Below are 24,490 nucleotides of genomic sequence, written 5' to 3'. Positions count from 1 at the left end.
TAGTAGCATGTTCATTGATTAGTTCAACAGCTATACCAGATAAGATACAAGGTGCTTAATGCACAGATTTTAAAGGTAAGAGACTGAACCTGCAGCTTAGATCCTGACATTGGAAGGGGGTTAATTCAAGAAGCCTGTGAAGTGACAGAAAAACCTCACATGCATTTTAATGGGCAACAGAGCCTTCCAAAAGACAGCAACAAAGAGCCATCGAGCCTCTTGATTCCCTGAGATCCCTGTTTGCCTAGCTGGTGAAAAAGCAGCAGATGGGAGTGTGAATGCTTGTACACACAGGTATCTTGAGCAGGGATGCTGCCAATGAATGTCCAAGAGGAACAAACCCCTCAGAACAGCTTCCTGTCACTGAAAACCTCTGTCCTGGCATAGGTCCTGTTTGTCCAGTCAGTAGGACCCTGATGTGCTCAAACCAGCGGGAGGAGGCAGATTTAGTTGGCTAAAGGAGCCCATCTCACCCTGTCTCCCAAGGGCCAGGACAACCTGACTGTTCTCCATTTGGGCTGCATGGCTCACTGCTGATAGAGGTGCAGCCAGTCACCCCCTGAACTGAAGAGATGGTGTATGATAGAACTGAAAACGGAGCTCTGAAATCCGTCAGTGCTTTAAAATCCTGCAGTGCCATGTGCCGCTGCTCATAATGAAGGCTGACTTTGATTTGATTGGTTTAAATTAAATCATTCATGAGACAAAGAAGCTATTTAAGAAGGAGATAAGACTGCTGTAATATAGACTTAGAATGTTGGAAAAGGCTGCTTTGAAAATTTTCAAAACATCACGAACATGTATGCAGTGGTATACAAGGACAGCTGTAGTGCTGTAAAGAGATTTATTATCAGAGCCACTGGTAAAATAATCCAACAGCTTTCAAACCAGTCTGATTTCTGCACTGTGCTATGGGTACTCAGTGTTTGCTCAGTGATTATTCTGTTGAGTTCAGTTCCCTCAGGTCCTTCTACCACCTTGCAGTGAAATGTATCAGGTGAATGTCAGTGCAGTGTAACCAGAATCCCTCTGCAGTGAGCATGGGGCATGTGTTGAACAGCAGGTCAAGGTGTGCATTCTTGACCATCTCGACAGATAGCACACACAAAACTTGAGAATGAAGAATAGAAGGAAGTAAAGTAGCAAATCAGCTTGCCCAGGGCCACAAAACAGCAAAACCAAGAAGAGGACCAGTTCCTATCTTTTGTAAACTATCATGTTGGCAGGGGTAGACCACAGGGCTTATGGATTTTATAGCATGTTCTGATTTCATTACAGTGGAAGTTATTCATCAATTAGAAATATAATTGTTGCCTTTGTAATACTTCTCACCATTTTATCTCTGCTTTGCAAATACCCATCCTGGGGATAGAGGACCTTCAAGTGCCTTTAGTCAGAAGTGTGATACACAAAGGAATGAAGCTGGACTGTCTTGGTGTTGAGGAAGCACATTTTTGATACTGGACCACGTTCTGTCATGTGCCATTATTGTTTGAGAAGCAGCCCTGAATTGTTCTTACACTTCTGGCTGCAGCTTTACATTATTTGAGCAAGTGCCATTTGTTCCCCACACTTCTTTCTACAGTCAGTGTGTGGACTTCCTTTTTCACCTCTGTGCTGGTGTGGGTGCACCTGACAATGGATATACAGTGAAAGGAAACTGTTGCAGAAACAGGATTCCCTGATTTGTTACAGTAATTAGGTTATCTGCCCCAAGCAGAAGATTGCAGGAAGATAAAGGCAGCACTTGCAGGAAGTGAACATCATCACAGAAAAATGAATTCTCTCCCTGGGTTCTGCCACAAATCCCAGTACAGTAGCATGAAAGCAACTGAAAACTTTCCACAGATGGCCACTTAATGTCTATGTCTCATTTTCAACAACACTTAAGCTATGCAGCCTCACTTGGGCTCCATTCATAGCAGGGTGTGCATTCACAACAGCTGCAGTGCAAACCAACTGGAACTGGGCTTTGAACACATAAAGTCCTGGTATGAAATACCAGCTCTTAGGTGGTTTGAATAAGCACAGACACAATTAGGGGATACTTGATAACTTTGACTGGAGACCATCTATGTCTTGGTTCTCCAGCCATAAAACAACATCAACAGCCATGATGATCATGGGAGTACAAAAAAAAGATACCCTTTGAAAGATTTATTATTTATTTTATCGTAGTATCTAAAAGCTTGGACGTGGACCACCCATGTCTGCTGTTGTGCAAATGTGTAAGAAAAAGGCATCTTTACTCCCTGCAAAATTTATAGCATAAGTTAAACCTTTGAGGTAACAGATGGCAGGACAGAAGGTAGAGAATGAAACAGAACCATCTTCTGGTTTGCCTCAGCACACCTGTACCTCAACCTATGCTCATTTTTTTCCAGATAAAACAGAAAAAAAAGTGCCTTTTAAAAGAAGGCTTAAAAGCATCAGATTCTGTGATAGGACCCAGGAGAAACTACTGCACAGCCTCTGCACATGGCTATACAGACTGTGCTCCACATTGTGATGAACACAGTCTCTTTCAAAAAGTTAGTGCTGTGAACTGCCAGAGAATTTAAAAGTTTTAAATAATGCTGAGATCTGGAGGGGCTGTCTCCACACAGAAATGGTACCATAGTCAGAGGTAAAAAAACCTGTCTACACATACTATAGAGAGACACAGTGATTTGAGTTTTCCACATAACCCCACACAAAGTCTCTATTATAGTTATTTGTTTACTCTTTGTCTGCTGCTTGGCCACCCTGGTCAGATGTCAGAGCCCACTATCTCTCTGGCCCTAAGCACTGGGATTGCTCCCATCACAATCACTTTATTATGTGATGGCTTTCCCAGCTAATTTGAAAGGCAATCATTTATCTTAATAGAAGGGTTGTTCTGAATCTGCAAAGGGTACAGGAAGACCAGGGAATTTAGCTATAATCTGGATTTTGTACTTATTTTCAAAAGTATTGCAGGTATCTGTTGTGTGAGCAATCTGTGGATTCCCCTGGACATTTATAGGAATGTATTCTTTCAAATCATTACCCAGCCTTTCTCCTTGCCCTCTACCATTTCAGGACAGGAGTACATATACAGTTCTCTCTTTTCCTTGGCATCTGGACAACTCTTCTACTGTCACTGCCCTGAAGTCCTCAGCTGGCATAAGAATTCCAAAATAAATGAGTGTGTTGTAATCAGGAGAAAAATATTGTGTCCTTGTGGTGTTGATGTTTTTGCAGCTCAGCTTCTCAATGGCTACCACAAGTTGAGCTGCATATTTCTTTACAAAAATATGCCTGCACTGATAACTTGGCAGGCCACTCTTTGAATAGACATTTAGCTACTTAGCTGCTCACTGTTGCCAACAATGTTCAGTTGATGGACCAGGGAAGAAGGGGCACCTTGACAAGCCACACAGGGTGGCAGCAGGACAGTGGGCTTTGTGGCCAGCAGACCTTTACTGCAGATCTGCTGCTCAAGAGGTTTTTAAGAGGTTCTGTAAAACCCAAAAACTAATATATGAGTAACATTATAGCAGAATGTTTTTAAAGAGGCAAAGATACTGACTAAATATCTCCTAAGTTTAAGCATATTTCAAGAAACCACATAAATGAAATAAGCCTCAGCACATAATTTATAAACCTGCCCACAGGCAACTGAAGAAGAGCATGAGCCAATACTCAAACCCAGCACGGAAGTACTTAAAGGTGTGTTGCTGTGTACAGTCACACAGCCCCAGGGAATGCAGTACCCAGAGAACTCAAAGGGCAAGGATGGGTTTTTAAAGAGCTCACTGTTGGCTCAGCTCTGCCAACTTTCACTTCTGCCAAGCTGCATCCAAAAAGGCAGGTCTTACCTTTGCTCATCTCTCAGAACCAACACTCCTATTGGAGCCACTCGACTTCCAGTATCTGTCACTTCTTCCAAATAGTGACCTTCTGTCCCAGTTTTCAATAGAACTAGATGCAAAAAGTCCCAGTTTATTTATTTTGTAGCCTACATGTGTTTTTGCCAGCCCCCATCAATTCACACCAAAACAACCTTCACAGTGTGTTAACCTGCACTTTCAATCTGTGCCTTCTTGCCAGCCTGGAGGGCACAGGGTAGAGCTATGTATTTGTCAGGGTGGAAGATTTAAGTCGCTATCACACTTCCAATAGTTTTCCACTGTCCTTTCCAGAGGTCTCAGTGGATTGACAAATCAAAAACTGGGGGAAAGTTAGCATGGAGAGCTGGAGGAGATGCTCCCACACCTGGGTGGGCACTGCACAGACAGCAAGGTCACCATCTGGGCAGCTGTCCCTGCTGAGTGATGACAACCTGACCGAGCAGAGAAGCCCCTTGTGCCCCAAACTGGGGCAGCAGCAGAAAGGTATTGGTGCACTGCAGCTCTGGGCTCTCTGCACCCTCCAGAGCCTGTGGTCATCAGGACAGGGACACAAAATCCACAAAGGAAGAGCTGCAGCCCAACTAAACCATTTTTTTCCACAGCTGTTGATTTTTATTACAAAAGGGCAGAGACTGTGTGTTATGAAAGTCCACAGAATAGGAAGCTAATAATAAATTGCAAAGCATCACATGGAGGCTAAAACTATGCCTTACTTGTTTGCTAACATGCTGGATATTCAGATTGGTTAACAATATAGACCAAAATAATTCCTGTATGGATTAAAGCACAGGAGATACTGTCACACCAGCAGCACTGGCTAAATTGTGCTGAAAATATGTTTACCCGTTGGTACAGTGGGATGGGTACCCTTGGTTCTTTCCACATTAATTTCACATTTAAGAGTGCAAAGGGCAAATAGTATTCACCAAGTTTCTCCAGAAGTTAACTGTACTCCCTATTTCACTCCAAGGTGCTCCAGTACCCTGGCACTGGGGTTCAGAAGGGAATTTCTGGTTCATGTTAGGACACCTCTGTGATCCAAACCCTCCTCATGAACTGAACAGGATGTGAACTGATAGCTCTTAGTCACCTTTTGATTAAGTGAACTAGAAAGAGTTACCTAAGTATCTTGCTCTAAGGTATGGTTTCCAACCCCTGAATCATTCTTCTGAATCCTTACTGATCCTTCTGAACCTTTCTGAAGTCTTAACTTCCAGAACAGGATGAAATACTTTATTACTTGCATTAATATGCATTAATAGGGATCTGTATGTGGTAAATCTGGTCATTTGGCAAAGAATTAAAGTTAAAATAATTGGTTAAACCACAAATGGAGGAGACATCTAGCAATAAAAATACCAGGAAAAGACATTAATTTCAGACATCAAATGAGATTTTTAACATGAAAGCTGAAAACTAGATTATTGTCCACTTGGACTGTTATCAGGTAGCTGAGGCTCATGACAGCTGTACTCTCTCACTGAAATGAATCTTCAGGGGTTTTAAAAAAAATTAATTGCCAAAATGAAAATATCTTTTCCTCAACATGGATTGACTGTATTTTTTCTGTAAATTTATTTACAGAGCAGGTTGAAAGTGAAATGAAAAGCTGTCCCAGAAACAATGGCTCTCCCATCAGCTTGCACATCCCAACAGCACAGATTTTATTTACTCTATATTTGCTCCAAAGTGAAAGCTGTCACCACATGGTAAATTATAATCTGTTCATAAATGGTAACTATGGCATCTTAAATGTCATTTTATGCAATTATTTTAACAATGCAATACTCGACATTGGATGCAATTTCTGCAGGATGTAGGACACCAGAGCATGAGACAATTTCCTTTTGAGCTGCCCCTTTTTATGAAGTTATGGGAGTTTGCAGATTGATTTTAAGGAAGAACAAAACCATAAAAACCCCAGCTGAGGAAATGTGCTTTTAAAAGCTTGTTGCATTAAGCCTTTTATTTTACCAACATTGTTACCCAAGTCCTACCTTGACAGATGCAGATACAAGAACTGTGGTCTTTGGGTAAGTCCGGAACTGTATGTATCAATGCCAGTATAAATTTGAACAAGAAATACAGTTTCAGCAGCCTCATCCTTTGAAAACCTTGGGATCCAAAGCCAGAACAAAGCTCAATCAGAAATTGTTACCATCTGAGTTTACGCAGCTCCATCTCTTTTCAAGTACCATGAATTAATGTTGAGGCAAAGTCAATAATGCTAAATTCACCCTGAATGTTAAACCCGTGGAGTGCCATGGCATTGGGGCCAGGGATGAGCTTGGCCTGCTGTGGCTATGGCCACCTAATTCAATTAACATTTACGTTCTAAAAAAACCCGCCCCATTTGCAAGTCCTAAGTAATATGGTAAATATGGAACAAATTATCAGCAACAGCAGGGGAGATTTAAAATATGCATCTCGAGTTTGGAGTCACTCAGGAACCTGCAGTGATGCAATCACTCAAACAGAGCGATCTTTATGAGTTTAGCTGTGCCAAGAATCCCTGTGCTAACCAACTTCCCGAGCCCGGGTGACACACAGCTGCCAAAAACTCATCCACCAAGAACAACGCCTGCAAGTTTGTGCACATCTGTTGCTCCCCACTGACTTACAGTGGTGTTTTGTGACTTTTTTATCAGAAAACCTTGTCCAGCCCAGGGCAGGGAACCGAGTCCTGGACAGCGAGTTGAGGGCTGGTGGTGATGGCTGCGGGTTCTGCGGGTTCTGGGGGTTCGGGGCTGTGTTTGCCGCAGTGTGTGGAGCCAAGGCCGCTGTCCCCATGCCACCGTGCCACGGCCACCGCTCATCTCTGAGTCCCGAGCGCCAACACCTGCGACGTGGCGGCCGCCGATGGCGAAAGAGGCCGCGATCCCCCGGGACGAGCCTCACATGAGGGCAGAGGCGTGCCGGGCCTCGGGCAGGGCTGCGGGGAGCGCCGGCAGGGTCCGCACCCCACTCGCCCGTGGGGTTCCTGCGGATCCCGATCCCCCCTCAGGCGCTCCCCTGAGGGGCTCCGCTCCCGCGGGGCCGCCACTGCCCAGCGCCCGCCAGGAGGGGGCGCGGCGGCGCCCGCGGGACGCCATGTTGGGCGGCCCTGAGGGGACACCGGGGTCGGGCCGGCGGCACCGGCGACAGTCGGGCAGCGACCCTCGAGCTGTCCCCGCGCCGGGCACGGCTCAGGCAGTGACCCCCGGGCTGTCCCACGCCAGTCACAGGGCACATCCCGGGCTGTGCCACACCGGACACAGGCGGGACATCGGGGCAGCACGGGCGGGCTCAGCCCGTGCCCGGTACCGAGCCCCACCCGAGCCTCCTCAGGACAAAGCTTTGTCCCCCCGCCGCAGGCTCGGTCACCGCAGGGTCGGTCACCGCAGGCTCGGTCACCGCAGCGGCATCGCTGGTACCGAGGTGTAAATCTGGTGTAAACTGTGCAGATCTAGAGCTGACCCGGCGGGCGTCACTGAACTGAATTAGGGCACACTGACTTCAGCTGGTAAAATTACATTTCTCTTTCAATGAAGAGTAGTGTCACGTTGGCACAGAGGGTGATGTGGTGATTTGTGATAAGCCAGGGTGGACTGGTGTCCTGCACTCCGGGCAAACCAGGAGTGAGTGGGGCGGACAGCGCTGCTGTGCTTCGTGCTGGAGGAGAGCTCTGCAGTGCTGGGCACCGAAACTGGGCATCGCTCTGACAGGGTTTTTGTAAAACTCCCTTGTCTAGGTATCCAGGAGAGGGTAAGACATGCTCGGCTTTGCAGTTGTGTACGGGCTTTGGCTCTTGGCACAGCCAGGTCTCTGTCACTGCCCGCGGGGATGCGACTCAGGACAGGATTGTGTCTGAAGCCAACTGCAGGGCACACACTCAGGCTGCAACCACAAACACCCGTGAGATGCCGCTTTGCATCCTCCCAAACTCAAGCTGAAAAAGCGTGCGGGGATGCATCCAGCTCTCTAAGGCAGGACGAGCAATCGGCGTCGCTCCGTGGCTGCTTTACCCCGTACCTGAAACAGCGCTTGCAGCTGAGTGTGGATTTGCGCTCAGTGCATCTTACATCTGGAGACAAGCAGCGTGCGGCTCGTGTGCTGGAGCCGGGCCAGGGTTAAGCCCCAGTAGTCGGAGCTGGATCCCTGGTAGCACTCGTGATGGGAGGTCAGGCGCAATGAAAGAGCCCTAGTAGTTTGAGAAGGAACACACCAGCACCTCTCCTGATGGGAGGTCAGGCACAGTGAGCAGGAGGGCCCCCCTCGTGCTGGCAGCTCCGTTCCAGTGTTTGGCTGGGCTCCAGAAGACTAAAATAGAGCCTTAGACTGTCCCCTCGGCAGCACTGGCAGCCAGAGCCCTGACAATCCTGGGGTTGTACTCAAACGTGAGTCCCTTGGGAGCGTGGGCTTTACCTTAACAGCTGAGGCACTGAGTAGGTCGGAGCAGGCAGGGCTGCTGCTCTTGTGACTCAGACTCGAGGAAGAGAGGGATCAGGATGGAGCCACGAGAGAGCAGGGGATCAGGACCGAGCTACAAGGCACAGAAGGGGTAAAGAAGCAAGTGTGCCCCAGAAGAAAACCTGAAAAAAAAAAATAAAAATCCTTGTTCTGCTCTGTCTGGGTTCAAAGCACACGTAACCCTGCAAATCGAGTGTTCCACTGTTCTGATTTAGCTCCTTTCTGTGACCATTTCAGGAAAAGAGAAGATAGGTGAACAAAACAAAACAATATTTTCCTTTCTCAAATATTTTAAAAAGCGGTATGGGAAAAGACAAAGGCCCTGCAGGTTCTTGTGAAGAACCCCCACATAGGTGGAAAAATCTTCAGTGGTTCAGAAATGATCACGACCGTGGGGAACAGTAGCCACGTTCCTGTGATGAAGGGCTTCAACAAAATGCCCAATTTTCAGAAGTGAGGGGCTGTCCCAAATACCACTAAAATCAGCAGCAGTAGCAGATGTTGGTGTTTCTTACAGAGGGTGTTTCAACTCTTACAGAATTATTTATCACCATTTAAGGCATCCATACTTGCAATGTTTTGCTTCAGGATTTTAAGAAAGTGGTAACAAAGGGTGCCAGACAAAACATTTTGGCATTGCCTTTCCCCCCCTGGGAAATAAAATTTGGTTGAAATTTTGAAAAACCCTATTTTGAAAATATCACGTTGATTCAGTAAAAAATATGCTGACATCCCCAAATTCAGTGATTTTGATATTTCAAGAAAAAGTGTGTATATTTACTGGTATTAAAGGCTGTTTTTCTTTAAATTTATTTAATATTAGTTTATAAGGCTTAAAAGTTGATGCTCCATTTATTATTGTTATTTTTTTTTCTGTAATTGAGTGTGTGTATGAGGAGAGAGTGGATGATTCTACGTGATTTTTTTGATATAATAAAGATGAACTGGACAGAATAAAAAGATGTTGCTCTCACAGGTAAGAAAAAGAAGTCCTACTGATTAATTAGGACCAATTAATTAATATTTATTAATTAAAAACTTTAAGAAAATAGGAATATTTTTATAGCCTTTTGCTAAAAGATATATTTGTTTGAAGAGAGAAATTGAAAACAGCAGTCTGGCGAGGAGAAGAGCAGTCTGGGGAGGAAAACAGTGAGGCTTATAAATGAAAATTTTTTGTGTGTTTTCAAAACAAACAAAAACCCCAGATAAAACCCAAAGCTTTTATTTAAAGACAGAATGAAAAAATAAGTTAATAGTTTACTCAGAGAGATGAGAGTTTATATAGGTCAATACACTGGAGTGGAACAGTGAAATGGGTATCTTTTGCTGTCAGAAGAGCGAGTCAGAAACATGCCCAGAAAAGTTTGTAAATTCTTTGCAGTTGGTTTAAAAGCTTTTCAGTAAAACAGCAGAGAACACAGAGGCAGGTACAGAACAGCGCTGTCCTTCATGGCAGCCATGGTGGGAATGTCTGGGAGGACTGCACTGCTCACTTACTGATCTTCTGGGAGAAAGGAGAAATCTCAGCTCAGGGCAAGCAAAACATACAAACAACCAGGCTCCAAAAATGCGTGGTACATGCAAAATGCACCAGAGGAACTGAAGCACATGCACACAAAAATCCTGCGTTGTCCTGCAGGGCTTTCCCCAGTTAATTTCTTAGGTCACTGTACATGACTAATTACTTGCATTTGTTTTTATTTCTCTTTTACTAACTTAGTAAACACAGTACCAAAATTAATGTTTTGGAATTAAAAATCAAGGTAGTGGAAATGACAGACGTTTTATCTTACATTTTGACTATTACTTTGCTCTGCTTAACTCCACTTTGGCTGTGTTGTGGTTAAAATATTTTTATGGGTGAAAATATCCAATATTAGTCCAGTGGCAAGCTGTTATTTTTGAAGCTTGCACTGAGTTGGGATGTCACAGCTGAAATCCAGACCATGGCCACTGTGGACATTGCCACATGTATCTGTGCACAGGCTCTGGATGCTGACCACAAATTGAGTCCCTGCCCTGCCACAAGCTGTCTGTGGGACCTTGGCCATGTCACTTACTCCAGTTGTGGCATCATCTTATTGTTAAAACACATTTAGCAAACCTGTCCATTGTGAAAGCAGGTAAACTGTGACCCAGAGCAGAACCCTTCCAGTCTGACTTCAGCATTCAAAACAGAGTTGTTCTTGTTGCCCTTAACATACAGTAATACAGTTCCACACTGCATTAGAAGTGTCTTGCTTTGGTTTTTTTGTGTACAATAATAGGTGAAAAAAAAATCCATTTCTGTTGTCTTTTATGGGAGAATATTTTCACCCACAAACCTGGAAGCCATGCCTATTTCATTCAGGTTTCTGAATTAAAAGAAAGATTTGAAAGCTTGGCCTTAGAAAAAGTCATTTTCCAATAAAAATAAAGGAATTCAGGGAGAAACACCATATATGTTCAGATTTCCAGGGATGGTAAAGTTCACATATGGGGGTACTTGATGATGGTCAAACAGAATATTTTTCAAGAAATATGTTTAAAGATTTTGCACAAGTGCATGTGGTATTTAAGATCACGTGAGTGTACACACCAGCATTTCTTTTTAATGAGGGAGAAGACTTGAAGTGCGTTATTTTAGAAGGTCACAGGAGTGGTAAGAATGCAAGAGCAATTCAAGTCTTCGAAAATCTTGAAAGAGCTGAGTTTCTATGATTGTAGATCAAACAAAAAAATTTATGTTAAGAACATTTTTATGACAACGATTCACTCAAATAAACGTAAGATTTCTTTTACCAACCAGGCTTTTTTTTTTTTCTCTAAAATAGTATTTAATATCTGAAGTTATAAAAAATATTTGTAGTCCTGAAAATTATTTTCATTGTCTATTTTATGTACTATTCATGCCTCTTTCAGGAATTATTAAAGAAGCATGAGTCATACGGCACTCGTTTACTCTTGGCTCTTGGCCATCCTCAATATATATTTTGATTTTTTTTCAAGCCATTCACAGGTACATATGCATGAAAATATTGTTGTGTCAAGTCCCAAGCTCACAGTTAGCACAGCATACATTGTTCATCAAGATATTTACAAAGTTTTAGAGCACATAAAATTGTGCATTATTTTGTACCAAAATTTAAACTTTAACATACGCTTGGTTGCATATATAGAAACAAGTTACAATAAAAATCTGAACAAAGACAACCAATAAACAGCCAAATTGCTATGTACAAACAAGGCAGGAAGCAATTAAACACTGCCTCGCACATTTCACTTAAATTACTTTTTCTCGGAGGGGAAAAAACAAACAACCCCTCTTCCCCTCCCCCAAGTCCCCAATAACCCTATTAAGTCTTTGTTTTTATCAGCAAAATGGCTGGAACTCCCAATTGCATTCAGAAGGGGATTAATTTGCATAACATGGGAGAGAAATTTGGTCCCTATTATAAGGAGCAGTAGTGGATTACGCAGTGAGGGCTTCCCCCAGTACAACTGGTGTCACACAGCATGGAGGGCTCACTCTGAGCCCAGCTCCAGCCATCCCTGTCACCTCCAGGGTTACATTCTGAGATCAAACCCCTTTTGTCTTCCTTACACACATCGTTTTTTACACCAGCATAAATGTGTTGTTTTCATCATGACTCCACTGGTCCAGGTCTCAGGTGACACAGAGCAGTGTCAGGGTGTGCTGGGCTGTACATGGTCTGTACCTGACCCAGCTTCAGTGAAACTACTCCTGATTTGCACTGGTGCAAAAGAACCTGGAGAGTGAACAACAGGACTGTGCCCAAATGGACCTTTACATAAAGTAAACCACAAAAAGTCTGTGCATTCTGCTTCAAATCTGCTTAATAAATTACTACATTTCACAGTAATAAGGTAGAATAGTGCCACATCAACTTCTCCAATGTCAGATCAGTTCTGTATAGCTTTTCCAAGAAAGAAAATGAAAATAACAATAAACATTAAAAGTTTGTTCCTAGTCTTCTGAAAAGCTACATATGTGGTTTTCTGTAGCCTAGTGACAGCCAAGCTCAGTAACACATTCCCCTGCTTTGGGCTGACTGGTGTAAAGGCTGAACCTTGCCCAGGGTGCTGTGGTATGAAAAGACTGAGGAAGGCATTCCAGCCTGGCTCTTTTCACCCCAAAACCCAGACTGAGAACCAGCTGCTGGGTCAGAGCTCACAGGCACTGGCACTGAGGAGAGGTGATCTCTGAGCTGGTGGCATCTCTCCAGCATCTAGCAGTGATGGATGTGCTGCTCCAGAGCCCCATCAGATGGAGATGACTCCTCCTGGCTGTGCAGAACTGTCTGAGCCAGGGAGGGCTCTGGGGGCTGCTCTGTTGGCCATTCCTTGCTGCCAGCTCCAGTGTGCCATGGTCCACGTGGGGAATTGCCTTTCTGCAAAGAATATATGGGGCCAACAGCTCCCCTTCTCACTTCTGGACATGATTCAGCCTTATGAATTCCACTTCATGCAATCAAAAGATAAATTATACATACAAATAAAGCATTCTAGTTACTTTATGTTTCTCTCTAGTGGAAAAATCAGAGAGCCAACCTGATGAAATCTCCATTGTCTAAAAATTCAGGGCCTGTTTACTAAAAATACTTTTTGCTGATGGCAAAGTTCAACACCTTAGAGAAATTCAGAGTAAGTTTCCAATGTGTACCCTATTTTCAAATACACTATACCCTTGTTGTTTGTAAGGCTGTATTGAAATTTTACATAACAGTCATGAGCCATGCATTTAAACACCTTAAAAGAGTTGACCAGCAACTTAATGCATTTCTTTATAATATGGAGAATTTAAAGATGCACCATCTCTTTCCAAAATACATGAATATTCAGGATAAAATATTCCATCTCCCCTCTCCCCCTTTAATGTCTATATTTAAAAGCATTATTTTATAGATTTCTTTGTCTTACTACGTAAAAACAAATCCAATTGTTAATTAGTCTCTGAAACAAAGTAAAAAATACAAGCATGGGAAATAAATGCTTGAGCCACAGGTGTCGAGACAAACTGTCCATGTGCAGATGCCTTTCTGTGGATACTCGGAATTTTGAGTGTAAACCTTGAGGATACCTATATGTCACTTCCTACTGGCAGAAACAGGAAAGTTTGAAACTACTAAACAGGGAAATATGGTCCACATTTTTTTTTCTTTCTGTGGAGTCATAATATTGAAGGATTATATTCTTTTCTAGCCAGTCCAAGTCATGGCTAGAAATAGGAGGGACTGACTTCAGCCCAGGAGAAAACACACCCCCTGAAAAATGCAGGACAGAAGTTCTGGTGCAAGATGGATGAGTAAGAGAGACCCAGAAGCTGCAAAGCCCAGGTACCCTTTAGAGAGGAGAGCTTCAACTGATGCAAAGAGGACACAGACTCCTTTGAATGAACTGTCTGCTGGCCACTGGAACTGGTGTGCTGCAGGCTCTGAGCCATGGCACTGCCCAGCCCTGTGCAAGAATCCTTGGAGCAGGACTTCAGCTCAGCCTGGAGGAAGGGTTACAGTAATTAAAGGTCTGGATTCCTAATTTTAATTTGATTCTGGACTGTGAACCTTTACTCAGCTCTACTCAGAAGAGTCACTGATGGAGTCATCTATGGAGTGGGCTAACAGTGCTGTGCATTTCCCAGGATTCTCTTCAATTGCTGAAGTTGCTTGTGAAATGTGTGATGTTCCTAAGAGAACTGCAGAAGAATTGTGATTTGTTTTACAGCAGTACTTGAAAGGTGCTGCCTTCTACTATTTATTTACCTCTGGGTGTTCACTACTGTGTTTTTAAGGAAACCCAAAAGAGGTAGAGATAGCAGTTTTGAACAAAGAACATGTATTTTTACCTAAAGATAACTCAGTGCTTTATAGCCAGAAGTATTTAAATCCAGAACTACCAATTAGTACTTTGTTAAAGTTTGTGGAAGAACCTCAATCTGGAGGCAGTAGATCAAGGAAGCACATCCCATTGGCCATCCCCTAAACACTACTTCCATAGCAAGGTTAAAATCGAGAAGGATAGATTTTGGCTGGTATTTGCACTCCTAGAGTCAAATTTCATCTCAGCACAGAAGATTATGATGAAGTCAAGGCCTTCCTACAAGTAAATAATCCATTCCTTTATTAGCTACATGACTGCTTCTGGAAAGGTGCAGCAGCAGGAGCAGATATGAGATTTTTACATCCTTATCTCACTAACAGTGTGTGCCTCTCTGCTGGAGATTTTGCTGCTTCTTGCCCTCATTGTTCCTGATGAGCCAAAGCAAAGTGAGATGGATTTCATTTAGAAGCATCTTGTTTTAGCTCAACATTTCCTGCATGTGGCCTCAGTGTACAGTTGTTTTATTCTTTAATAGTTTTATGGCAGTTTTCTCTAGAGGCAAAACAGATTAGAGGAGCCTGGGTGAGGTGCTGGACACTGGAAAACTGTGTCAATTATTTTGATTCTGCACAGGAGCTTTACATTGTTTGTCTGTTCCTGGTGAAAATCCTTCTGCTAATAAACAGAATCTAAAGTAACCAGCTGTGAGTGCCCTCAGTGACAGACAGACACCTCTGCTTGGCCCTGTGGTGAGTCAGGCTTTCCCCATCCCCAGTTCCATACAATGTGTGCCCTTCTAGCTCTAAATGGGCACTGACACTGCTGCTCCCCCTGCATCTTCTCACCCACAGGAATTTTCAGTGTGGGTCCCATCCAAACCCTGTGGGAGTGAATGGAAATCTTTCCATCCTCACTTTGGATCAGGTAATGAGTGAGTATTTTTGGTGCAAAAAGTTAACTTCCTGCTCCCAAAAAGAGAAGTTGCAAATGTAAATCCCTTATAGAAAATTTTTGCCCTTCCTATCATCGCAAAGACTCTTCTTGGCTTCCACATACTGACCAAGCAGAAAATAGTGAATAACATTTATTTTTGAATTTATGGATTGAGTTCACAGGGATTTTAATAGCACTGGGGTTATGGAAGTGCTATTTTAATAAGGACCACAGATCATGGGCCCAAATCCTTACCTTTACCTCAAGGACTTGTAAACTCAACTATTTAACTCAAGTCTCTTTATTGGGGGCCTTAGAATGTATCCACCTGGAGGCTGGAAAACCGAAAGGTAGAAGGCTACACAAACACGGAGTGAGGGAATTTAACCAGCAGGAATGTGGCCTATAAAATTAAACTTCAAGAACTGTTTAAGAAAATTAAAGCTTGTGCAACAGCTTGGGTTTCTCTACACATTAGTTCATTTCTTGGTGACTCCAGTGTTATAGTTCTTATTAATATAGATTTCATTTTTGAGATCATCTTCTGTAGTGCTCCAAGGTTGATTATGGTTGCAAAGGACAAAATCCTGACTCACTGTAATTTGTCTATACACAATAGAGCAAGATCCCAAACTCCTTGTCGCATTAGTATTTATTTGGGGCCCAAAGGAAAAAAATCTTAGATTCAAACTGCACCCCAAACTTCCGTAATCTGAATTGCCAGAATATCTCAGCTTCACACATGGTGATCAAGTACCCCTGGAGTTTATGGTGAATATTCAGAAATAAAAATGGGGATGTTTCTTTCCAATGGGTCTGTGAGAGTGATGCTGATACAACAAAATGTGCTCTTGTGTGGAAGGGAGAAGAAAAACTTTGCTTCAATCTCACACATACCCTGCATATTATTAGTCTAGAATCTGGCCTCATTCTGCCTGCTCTTGACCTCAAAGGTTCATCTCCTGAGCTTTTAAAATAACTTGCTACTTAAATAATTTGAAATCTAAGCTCCTGACAAAACAATTGTGATAATTATGTCAGGCTCTGACAGCATTCAGAGATGGTGTTGATTACATTTTCTAGATATTGAAAGAATTTTCATTTCTTTAAGTGGGTAGGAACTCTGGGTTATCTGTGTTACTAGACCAGTTAGCATTTCAGTTATATCCGACCTAAATCCATTCAAGAAAAGCTGAAAAGTAGAAAAATTGCAGGAGATGGTGGGAAACAGATTAATAAGCTTTTAGGACACAGTCCTAACATAAGGACACCAAGGATGTTATAACTTCTGCTAACTTGCAGGCAGAACCACTCATGCTTAAAATTTTGCATGCTCAGAGAAACATGGAATTGAAGAGACCTGCAAAACCTGATTACTCAATTACATTGTTATGTGGTGACTGTTATGACTCTACCTGCAAAGCTGCAGATGCCAATAATAATAATAATAATAATAATAATAATAATGCTCACTTCATGACACATGATACATCTGTGAGACCAGAAACCTGGCGATGAAGTCAAAAGATTAGGATTCTTTAGAGTGGCACAAGTTGCCATTTCAGGAGCTGGATTTTTACCAGTGGTTTTGGAAGCATGGCCTTTGTGATCACAACACTCATATCTCATGTGGAGTGATGGGAAGCAGTGCAGGATTCTGGGGTTAAAGGGTGCTGCTGAAAACTTCTGGGACAGCAGAGCCCGACTGCTCCCCTGAACCCATGGTCTGTTGCATAGCACTGTGCACATCTGTGTGTTCTACAGACTCCGTGCTCATCGCCCAGCACTTGCCCTCTTCATCCTGAAATGTTGTTTCATAGGGCTCCACACGTATCCTGTGGACATCCTGCCTTGGCTCCTCATCCTTGCCCTTCCCATCCTCTGAAAGGCTGGGTGCATGAGGTACAAAAGTGCTGTGAGACCCATCGATGGGAATCTTCACCTGCTCGCTGGAGGTAGGTTCTTGGGACAGATCTGGGGATCTCAGGGGGTGCTGGGTGTACACCCCTTCTGACAGAGAGCCCACCTGGGTCTCGCTGTGCACGCGCAGCCAGCGGTGCTGCCGGCTGAAGTAGTTGTAATGTTGGTGTTTCCCCAACCTTTTTTTCCCTAAAAAGCCCAATGGCTGCTTGGAGCTGGAGGACTTGTCCGTGCTTTTTGGTGTCAGCCCTGACATTGTCAGGCTGCTCATCTGCTCTGTGCAGCACTCAGCACTGGTGTCCAAGGCACCACACTCTGTCAGGCTTTCCCTCAGAGCCAGGCAGGGCTTCACATCATGGGCTTGGAGCACGTTGGGTGCACTGCCACCCAGGCCAGTGCCAGCCTGCTGGGAGATGTCCTGGGACGAGCAGTAAATCAGGTCTGAGTCCCTTGGGCTCAGCGCATCGCTGGAGTCGTAGTCGCTGTCGGTTGGGAGGAAAACCTCGGAGCAGCCTTCTTCATCCGAGCAGGGCTGGGAGTCTGCAAGGAGAACTGGTTAGCACTCACAAGACAAGCTCAGCAGAGAAATGGCTTAACTGTCATTTAGGTGGGTTTTGTCTTAATTTAAAATCCCCAGTGCTGGAAATGTGTGTGTGTTTCCTCTGTGGAATTGCCACGGGACGAGGTGACAGCAAAGGCAGTCAGGGAGGATTTATCAGGGAGGATTTATCAGGGAGGAGTCACAGATGTGTTAGACAGGTGGTGGCAGAATTAGGAAAATTAGAAAGAATTAATTTATTATGTTAAAGACAGGAAAATAAAAAGAATGTTAATTGGGATTAAGTTCTGAGAGGATGTTTTCTTGTATCTTGTTTTCACTAAATTTCATAGACATGGAGATTTGGGAGAGAGAAAATCTCTAATCCAGGTTCTGTTTTTATTAAAGATGTCAGTGAAGTTACCGTAGATTTATATCTCTGTAACAGTGATCAGGGTACAACTATAAGAGGCTCAAGGCACAACATGGAGGTTGATAAATAAAATCTGCCCTTTTGGCTGTCAGGTGCATTGTGTGTTCAAATCCAGAACAGACACACTAATTCAAATGCGAATTTGTGGACCAAGTCCCACACTGGCACTGAAATTTTGGCTTCAGAAGGATCAATAAGATAATAAATAGTGGCATGTGTGATAGAACAGATTGATGCTCCATTGCCCTGGCTGGTTTATCTTAGATTCCAGGAATTAAACATTGATTTTATACAGTGCTGGCTGTTCACTTGGAGCTTGTGTAAATTGCCACAGAGCCCAGCACTAATGAATCCAGAGTGTGCAGGACAAGATAATGCTGCAGTTTCCACTGTGCCAGAGCCAAGGATTATTCTGCATTCGTGGTCTGTGATACAGAGGAGAAAGAGCTCAGGGAGGGGTGCTGAGAAAGAACACCACAGTATAATGGAGCTCAGCAAAGCACCAGCTTCTTCAGGTTTCTTTTCTTTTAACCTCATGAAATCTAATCAGAATAGATTTATTCATTTTCCTTAACCGTGTAAAACTGCCAATTTGAAAAACCCTCAAAATATTAATGCTATAATGGTCATGGCAGTTGTTTAATGCAGCATCTGTTGCTTTTGTTTCTACTGTTTCATCTACTTGTTGCTTAAAGACAGCTCAGCAGAATGATGGTTTATTTTTTTCCTCCAGAGTCCTTATTCTGTTAGCAAAATGGGTGTCACTGTTTCATTTGCTTCATTTGTTGTGGTCCATTTCTTTCATCAGTTTAATTTTCTGCAGAGAAGTAATAATGGTCAGCGAGGTGGGTACTTATTTGTGTAATTTGTGTAATTTAAAATGCTCCTCTAAAGCACTGAGAACCCTGAGAGGTGTGTGCAAACAGCTGTTAAACTGGACTATTGGCACTCAAATTTGCTCCATCAAAACAAAGAAAGAGAGGCATAAGAAATAATTGCTGCAAAGCAGAGGAACATTCAAAGCCTGGAAAGAAAATGAGTGTAAAACCAGAGAAACAGAAGGTGGCAAATGGAAACCATTGAAAAATCTGAGTTAGATGCTGTAAAATTAATGAAAGCTGTGGGAAAGAATAATAGATACATGAGTGATGAGAATGGGTCAGTAGCTTTTGCTAGCAAATCATGTCTCATCAGTCTGATAAAACTATGAACATGTGCACAATTAATACACAGCCATTGTCAGAGCCCTGAAGAGCTTTTGATAATGTTCTTTACCACAGGCTCTGCAGCTGTAATTGGGATAAAGAGAAAGCTCCCTCCATATAAAATAGCAGATTGTTGGTGTAGGCAACAAATGAAGCAGGCAGTTTTCATCATGGATGGATTTTACTGGAATTCTGGACATCATGGAGAAGCCAGTGATAGCACTTGCCCCTTCCAACCTGTTCATTAAGTGATCTGGAACAGTGAGGTGACAAAGTTGGCTAAGGATGAGCAGTTATTCTGAGTAGCTGAAAGTAAAAAATGATTGTAAAGATTATAGAAGGATCTCAAGATACTGAGTGGCAGATGATTGATAAAATGAGTGTTGAAATACCCTGACAGTCATGGGAAAAATTTTATTCCTTTTATAAAAAGATGTACAAGAACTGTTATAACTAGAAGTGTGTTCAGAGTGCTTGGTGAACAAAGAAAAGTTCTCTTACCACTCACAGCTTTTCTCCTCTGGATTCTAGGCTCAGGGGAAGAGGGAGGTGAAGGAAGACAATCTAGATGTGAAGAGGTGGAGCTCATTTTCTTTTGAGAGTGTTCTTCTGAAAGATCCACAAGCCTCTTTATGGGCAGGCCTGCTGCTGGCTGCTTGTACCTCGCATACTGCAGTGCTTCTGTGATCCATCTCATGTCCCTCCAGATCTCATCGATTTGCTGTGGAGAAAACAATAGTGACAAAATACAGTTAAGTCTGAGTATTAATTTTACCTAAGTCTGTACTTTTTTCAAGTGCTCAAGTAAGTCTCTAGTCACTGCCAAGAGAGAGCAGCAGGATCCCCTAAAAGAACATTCAGGTTGAGGTGGTCTGAATTGTTTTGGTTAAGAGGTTCCTCAATTAAGAATGTGTCGTTAGGAGGGGTGAATCCAGACCTGGAAAGAACATGAAAATTGTATTTTGATGGAATAAAAATTTGATCAGTCTGTAGCACACCTGGAAGTTGGTTTTATTCTCTACTGGATTAAAAGTGAGACTTCTGGAGCATCTTTGCAAACCCAGGTCAAAGCAATTGCTCAGGTCAGACCTAGTTTTTAACAAAGAACTTACACATGTGTGGGTACATAAATGGAGGGCAGAAGCACAGCTATGAGCCAAACTGCACTTTCTCTCTTACCATTTTAGTCTGCATACATTTTAAAAGTATAAATCTACAGAAAAGCAGTTCTGAGACATGCCTGTTGATGGCAATAAGAGACAAGTGCCTAAATCAATAGCAGGATGTAGGTTTAAGTATCTCTGCAGAGAGGAAGGATGCTGTTGATAGTGGGTCTGAAGAGTCTTTTGATAATGGAGCACTTTCAACATGTTCTAAAATCATCTTCAAGCCATTCAAGATCTTTGATGGCTGAGCAAATGTTGCAACCATCAAATGACAGTAGCTGTGAGTAAATACCCTCCTGCTGCAGTGTCCTTTCTAGAACTTCCCTGCACTTTTCCTACAGAAGCTTCTGAATTTCAAGTGAGCCTTCCTATTAATATTGCAGTGTTTGAGGGAAGCTGCTTTGCAGTTACACAAGCTACATTCTGCAAGAATGCAGTGGGAGTTCTAGGTCAGTAATGGAGGGGCAAAAGTGAGGGGTACTCTGTGGAGTGGCAATTGTCTGATAGTGGGGTGACAGATGGATCAGAGAGTGACAGAGGGATCAGAGAGTGACAGAGGGATCAGACAGTGACAGAGGGATCAGACAGTGACAGAGGGATCACTGAGCCTGCAGACTATTTGAAGTCTTCTCTTAGCTGGAGATACTTCACAAAATGCATATCCAGTGTGAAATTTTCTCCCAGGGGACACTGTAGATGCCAGATTTGCTGGGGTAGTTGCTGATGAGCCGTGTTGGAGGCAGGATAGCTGGGCAGATGGATCTTGGTTTTGACCTAGTATGGCCATTTTTATGTAAAGGTGAAATCCTGACTCCAATGATGTCAGTGCAAGCCTTGCCACTGAGTTAATTTGAGCTAATAATATACATCAATAAGAATAGCAAATGGTTCAGAGATTAATTCATAATCCTGCATAATTTCAAGACTTCAGTGTAGCTCCACGAAGAGAATTCCAGTTAGCAAACATCTCACCTATTTGCTTTTAGAGATTTTATACATCCTTTCTGTGATCCTCCCTCAACCCCAAACAAGAACCATCCTGCATGCAAATGCAAATCCTGTTGGTTTCCCCCCTGGTGCTCTTCTTCAGGACATTTTAATGAACTGTGGTTCTTCTACAATTTAGGAACATTTGAAGCATTACATGATATAAATTACAGCTTAACTTCAGTTTTAGTTTCAGTGCCTGTAGATTTCTTTCCTTTCTCTGTAACATTCTGGTAAAGACTCCAAGTACCTTGCATTCTGGTTGGAGTTTTTTTCAATAATTTTTACTTTTCAGTTGCCCTCTGACTCCTTTTCAGAACTGCATTTATATAGACTCCCTTGCTCTTTACAATGTTTGGTTTGTGTAGTGACTTCAACACTGTCTTAGATCTGGGATCACACAAATGCTCTTGTGGTTTCGTGGTCACCACTGAAGATTGCAGTATGTGGTGGGCAGAGATATTTTTGCCAATAGGTGGAATACAGCTGGTTTTCATTTGAGAGGAAACCTGACAAGCCTAATACACTGTCACAATAATTCAGCACAAAACAGTGAAGTTTAAAATGTTCTCCCATATTTTCCCAGTGTAGATATGTAATTCAGACACTTTGGAGAAGAGGAACACAGAACTGTTTATACAGTACCTGCATATTAATACGCAAATGCTTGGGTTTGATGTGAAGGATAAAATTTTTCCAAATTCTCCTGCAAACTGCAAGAAAGTTAGATTTCTGAATGTGAGAATGGGAGGTGACTGAGAGTGAAAGTGAAGTGGATCTCTCTGCCCTGCTGCAGTTTGCCAAAAGTGGACAAAGCAAAAGGGGTCTGAATGCAGAACAAAGAGAAATAGAAATATTATCCTTTTGTTCATAACTATGGAGGGCCAAACATCTTGTCCATGGGATAAATGGTGTCTTGGCCCCTATTCCAACAGAAGATAGCTTGAATATTAAGAATATAGAGCTATAAAGTTATTTGCATCTCTTTGTAGAAAGACAATCAACCATGCCCTTAGATATACTCTGCAAAAGTCATGAGCTTTATCTATAAATAACCAATTGCCAAAATAGTTTGCAAAAGGACAGGCTTTGCTATGCTGCACAATGGAGAGTAGTTCAAAGACCCTGAGTTGAGTAGGTAAAGTCTTGATTTGGGAACAGTAGAGGAAAATCAGGATGAAGGACAGAGAATAAACAAATTGGACAAGTATGGTAACACTGGTGATCCTCCTGCACTGGGGGCCTGGAGCAGTGCCACTGCATGGTGCTGGCCAGGCTCACAGCTGCTCTTGGGGCCAGCCTGACATCTGAAATGCAGAGCTGAGTGTGATATTGATGGTGGAGATTGTGTCCACAACCTAGTCTGAATTTTCGTGTTAATTTTTTTAATCGCGGTGAAAAACGTCCCCATTTCATACAGACAAAGAAAAACTCTCACACAAATGAATGCCCAGACATGGGGCTAGCTTACCTCACGTTAGATGGGAGGGAGTTTTTACAAGCAGGCTGACACATTTCTTTATAACAGTCTAGTATAACTGTCATTTGATTTTACCCATAAAAATCCTTCTATAAAAGCAACAACTAAGGAAAGCATGTTCTGGGTTTGAATTTCATAAAAACAGAATTGCACTTTTGATACAACTGCTCTTTTTATGATGTCTGTGAATAATTCTCCATTTAGATTTCAAATTACAGCCCCATGCAATTTTTAAGAAAGCCACCTTAAAATCTCCTTGGAATAGTCAGGAACAGACTATTACCTGTATGTAGTCTATAACTTGCTGGTGTCTTTGTTTGGCTGCAGCGACTTCACTGTCTGAAATTGCTTCCCTCAGGGACTGCTGGGTTTTCAGAGAGTCCAGCTCTATGACAGCAGAAAGGCGGCAATACAGGCTTATAAATTTTTCCTTGTAACAGCAAAAATGAACTGTGAAAAGACCAAGTGCAAAGGAAAATTGTTACATTCTGGTTATGAAATATGAAATCCTTAGCTTGCAGAACACAAAATTTATTAAATATAGTAGCTAACTCTGGATGGGTTTCTTTAAGCTAGAAATAAATAATCCAGGCTTCAGTTCTCCTCTCATTTACACTGGATTTACTCTGTAATTTCACTGATTTCAAAAGAGTAATTTCTAATTATATCTAAGTGAAGGGATAATCAGGTCCTTAGTATGCAGCTCCAGAGGCTATCTTTCCCTTGATAGCTTTAATCAGAAAGGCTATTTCTGAGGCTTTTATAGCTCATCATTTCTTTTATCAAGAAAGCAGTGACATGGCTGGAAAATGAAACTCATATTTTATTTTTTTTAATTGAGTGTTTCAGAATGAAAGGATTATTTTGAAGGCTGATAGCTTTCTCTTGGGCTGTGCTGGCTTAAATCAGGAACTTCAATGTAAATGACTCAGCAGGAGAAGCATTGCAGTGATATCAGAGTTTGTGGGAAACAATTAAAACTCTTTTAGGTGTTATCACACATCATCCTCTGAACTCTTCTGCAGAAGGGTAGCACAGAAAGTTCAAACATGACCTCCTGATTTGACTTTGGAGCAGCACAGAACTATCCAAACTGTACCAGAGGTAGCAGAGACAGAACAGCTACAGTGCCATGGAGCTTTGCAAATATTAATTTTCCTGGTGTGTTAAAGCTACATTATTCCAGAACCTGCCACTGCTCAGGCAAAACTGAGCAGTTCCCTCTCCAAATGGCAGTGCAGACGTACTGAAACTTGCTGAGGGAGAGCAAATTTTCAGAAATACTTCCCCATTCATTGGTGCTGCAGTAAATGCAAACATACAGCATGATCTTGTTAGAGCAGCGAGTGCCAGTCGGATTTACTGCTGCTGCTCTCCTGGACTGGGGCAGGGCATTTTTCAGGGTGTTCCAGGTATAAAATGCATAGATTCTTCTCATCACAAATATATATATATATATTAAAAAAAAAAAAAAAGAAAACAGTGTCCTATGTCTACTTATCCCTTACAAACAACATGGTTAGAATGATTGAGAACATAATTGCAATAATTGAGAAGAGTTTGTTGAACTAAGAGATCCAATCACATTTTCAGTGTTAACAATAAAGGCCTAATCTGAACATAGAAATCTCACAAAAAAGAGTGTAAGAATGAATTCTACCTTCTGGTTTCAGCAATGCCTAGATAT

General features: G+C 42.5%; 1 protein-coding gene across 3 annotated transcripts in view; it reads right to left on the bottom strand.

Moving 5' to 3' along the window:
* Positions 1-9,530: 9,530 nt before the first annotated feature.
* ANKFN1 (ankyrin repeat and fibronectin type III domain containing 1) overlaps positions 9,531-24,490 on the bottom strand; it is a 99,372-nt gene continuing 84,412 nt past the window's right edge. For all 3 annotated transcript variants that reach the window (XM_033076813.1, XM_033076814.1, XM_033076812.1), the window contains 3 exons: positions 23,087-23,253; positions 19,672-19,891; positions 9,531-17,534 (listed from right to left, as the gene is read on the bottom strand). In XM_033076813.1, coding sequence (XP_032932704.1) covers positions 16,738-17,534; positions 19,672-19,891; positions 23,087-23,253 — 1,184 coding nt within the window. In that variant the 3' untranslated portion in view covers positions 9,531-16,737. The remainder of the gene's footprint in view (positions 17,535-19,671; positions 19,892-23,086; positions 23,254-24,490) is intronic.

This window comes from Catharus ustulatus, chromosome 20, assembly GCF_009819885.2.
Source record: "Catharus ustulatus isolate bCatUst1 chromosome 20, bCatUst1.pri.v2, whole genome shotgun sequence".
NCBI lineage: Eukaryota > Metazoa > Chordata > Aves > Passeriformes > Turdidae > Catharus > Catharus ustulatus.
Note: the sequence above shows the minus strand (reverse complement) of the source record. Positions and strands in the feature narration are given on the sequence as shown.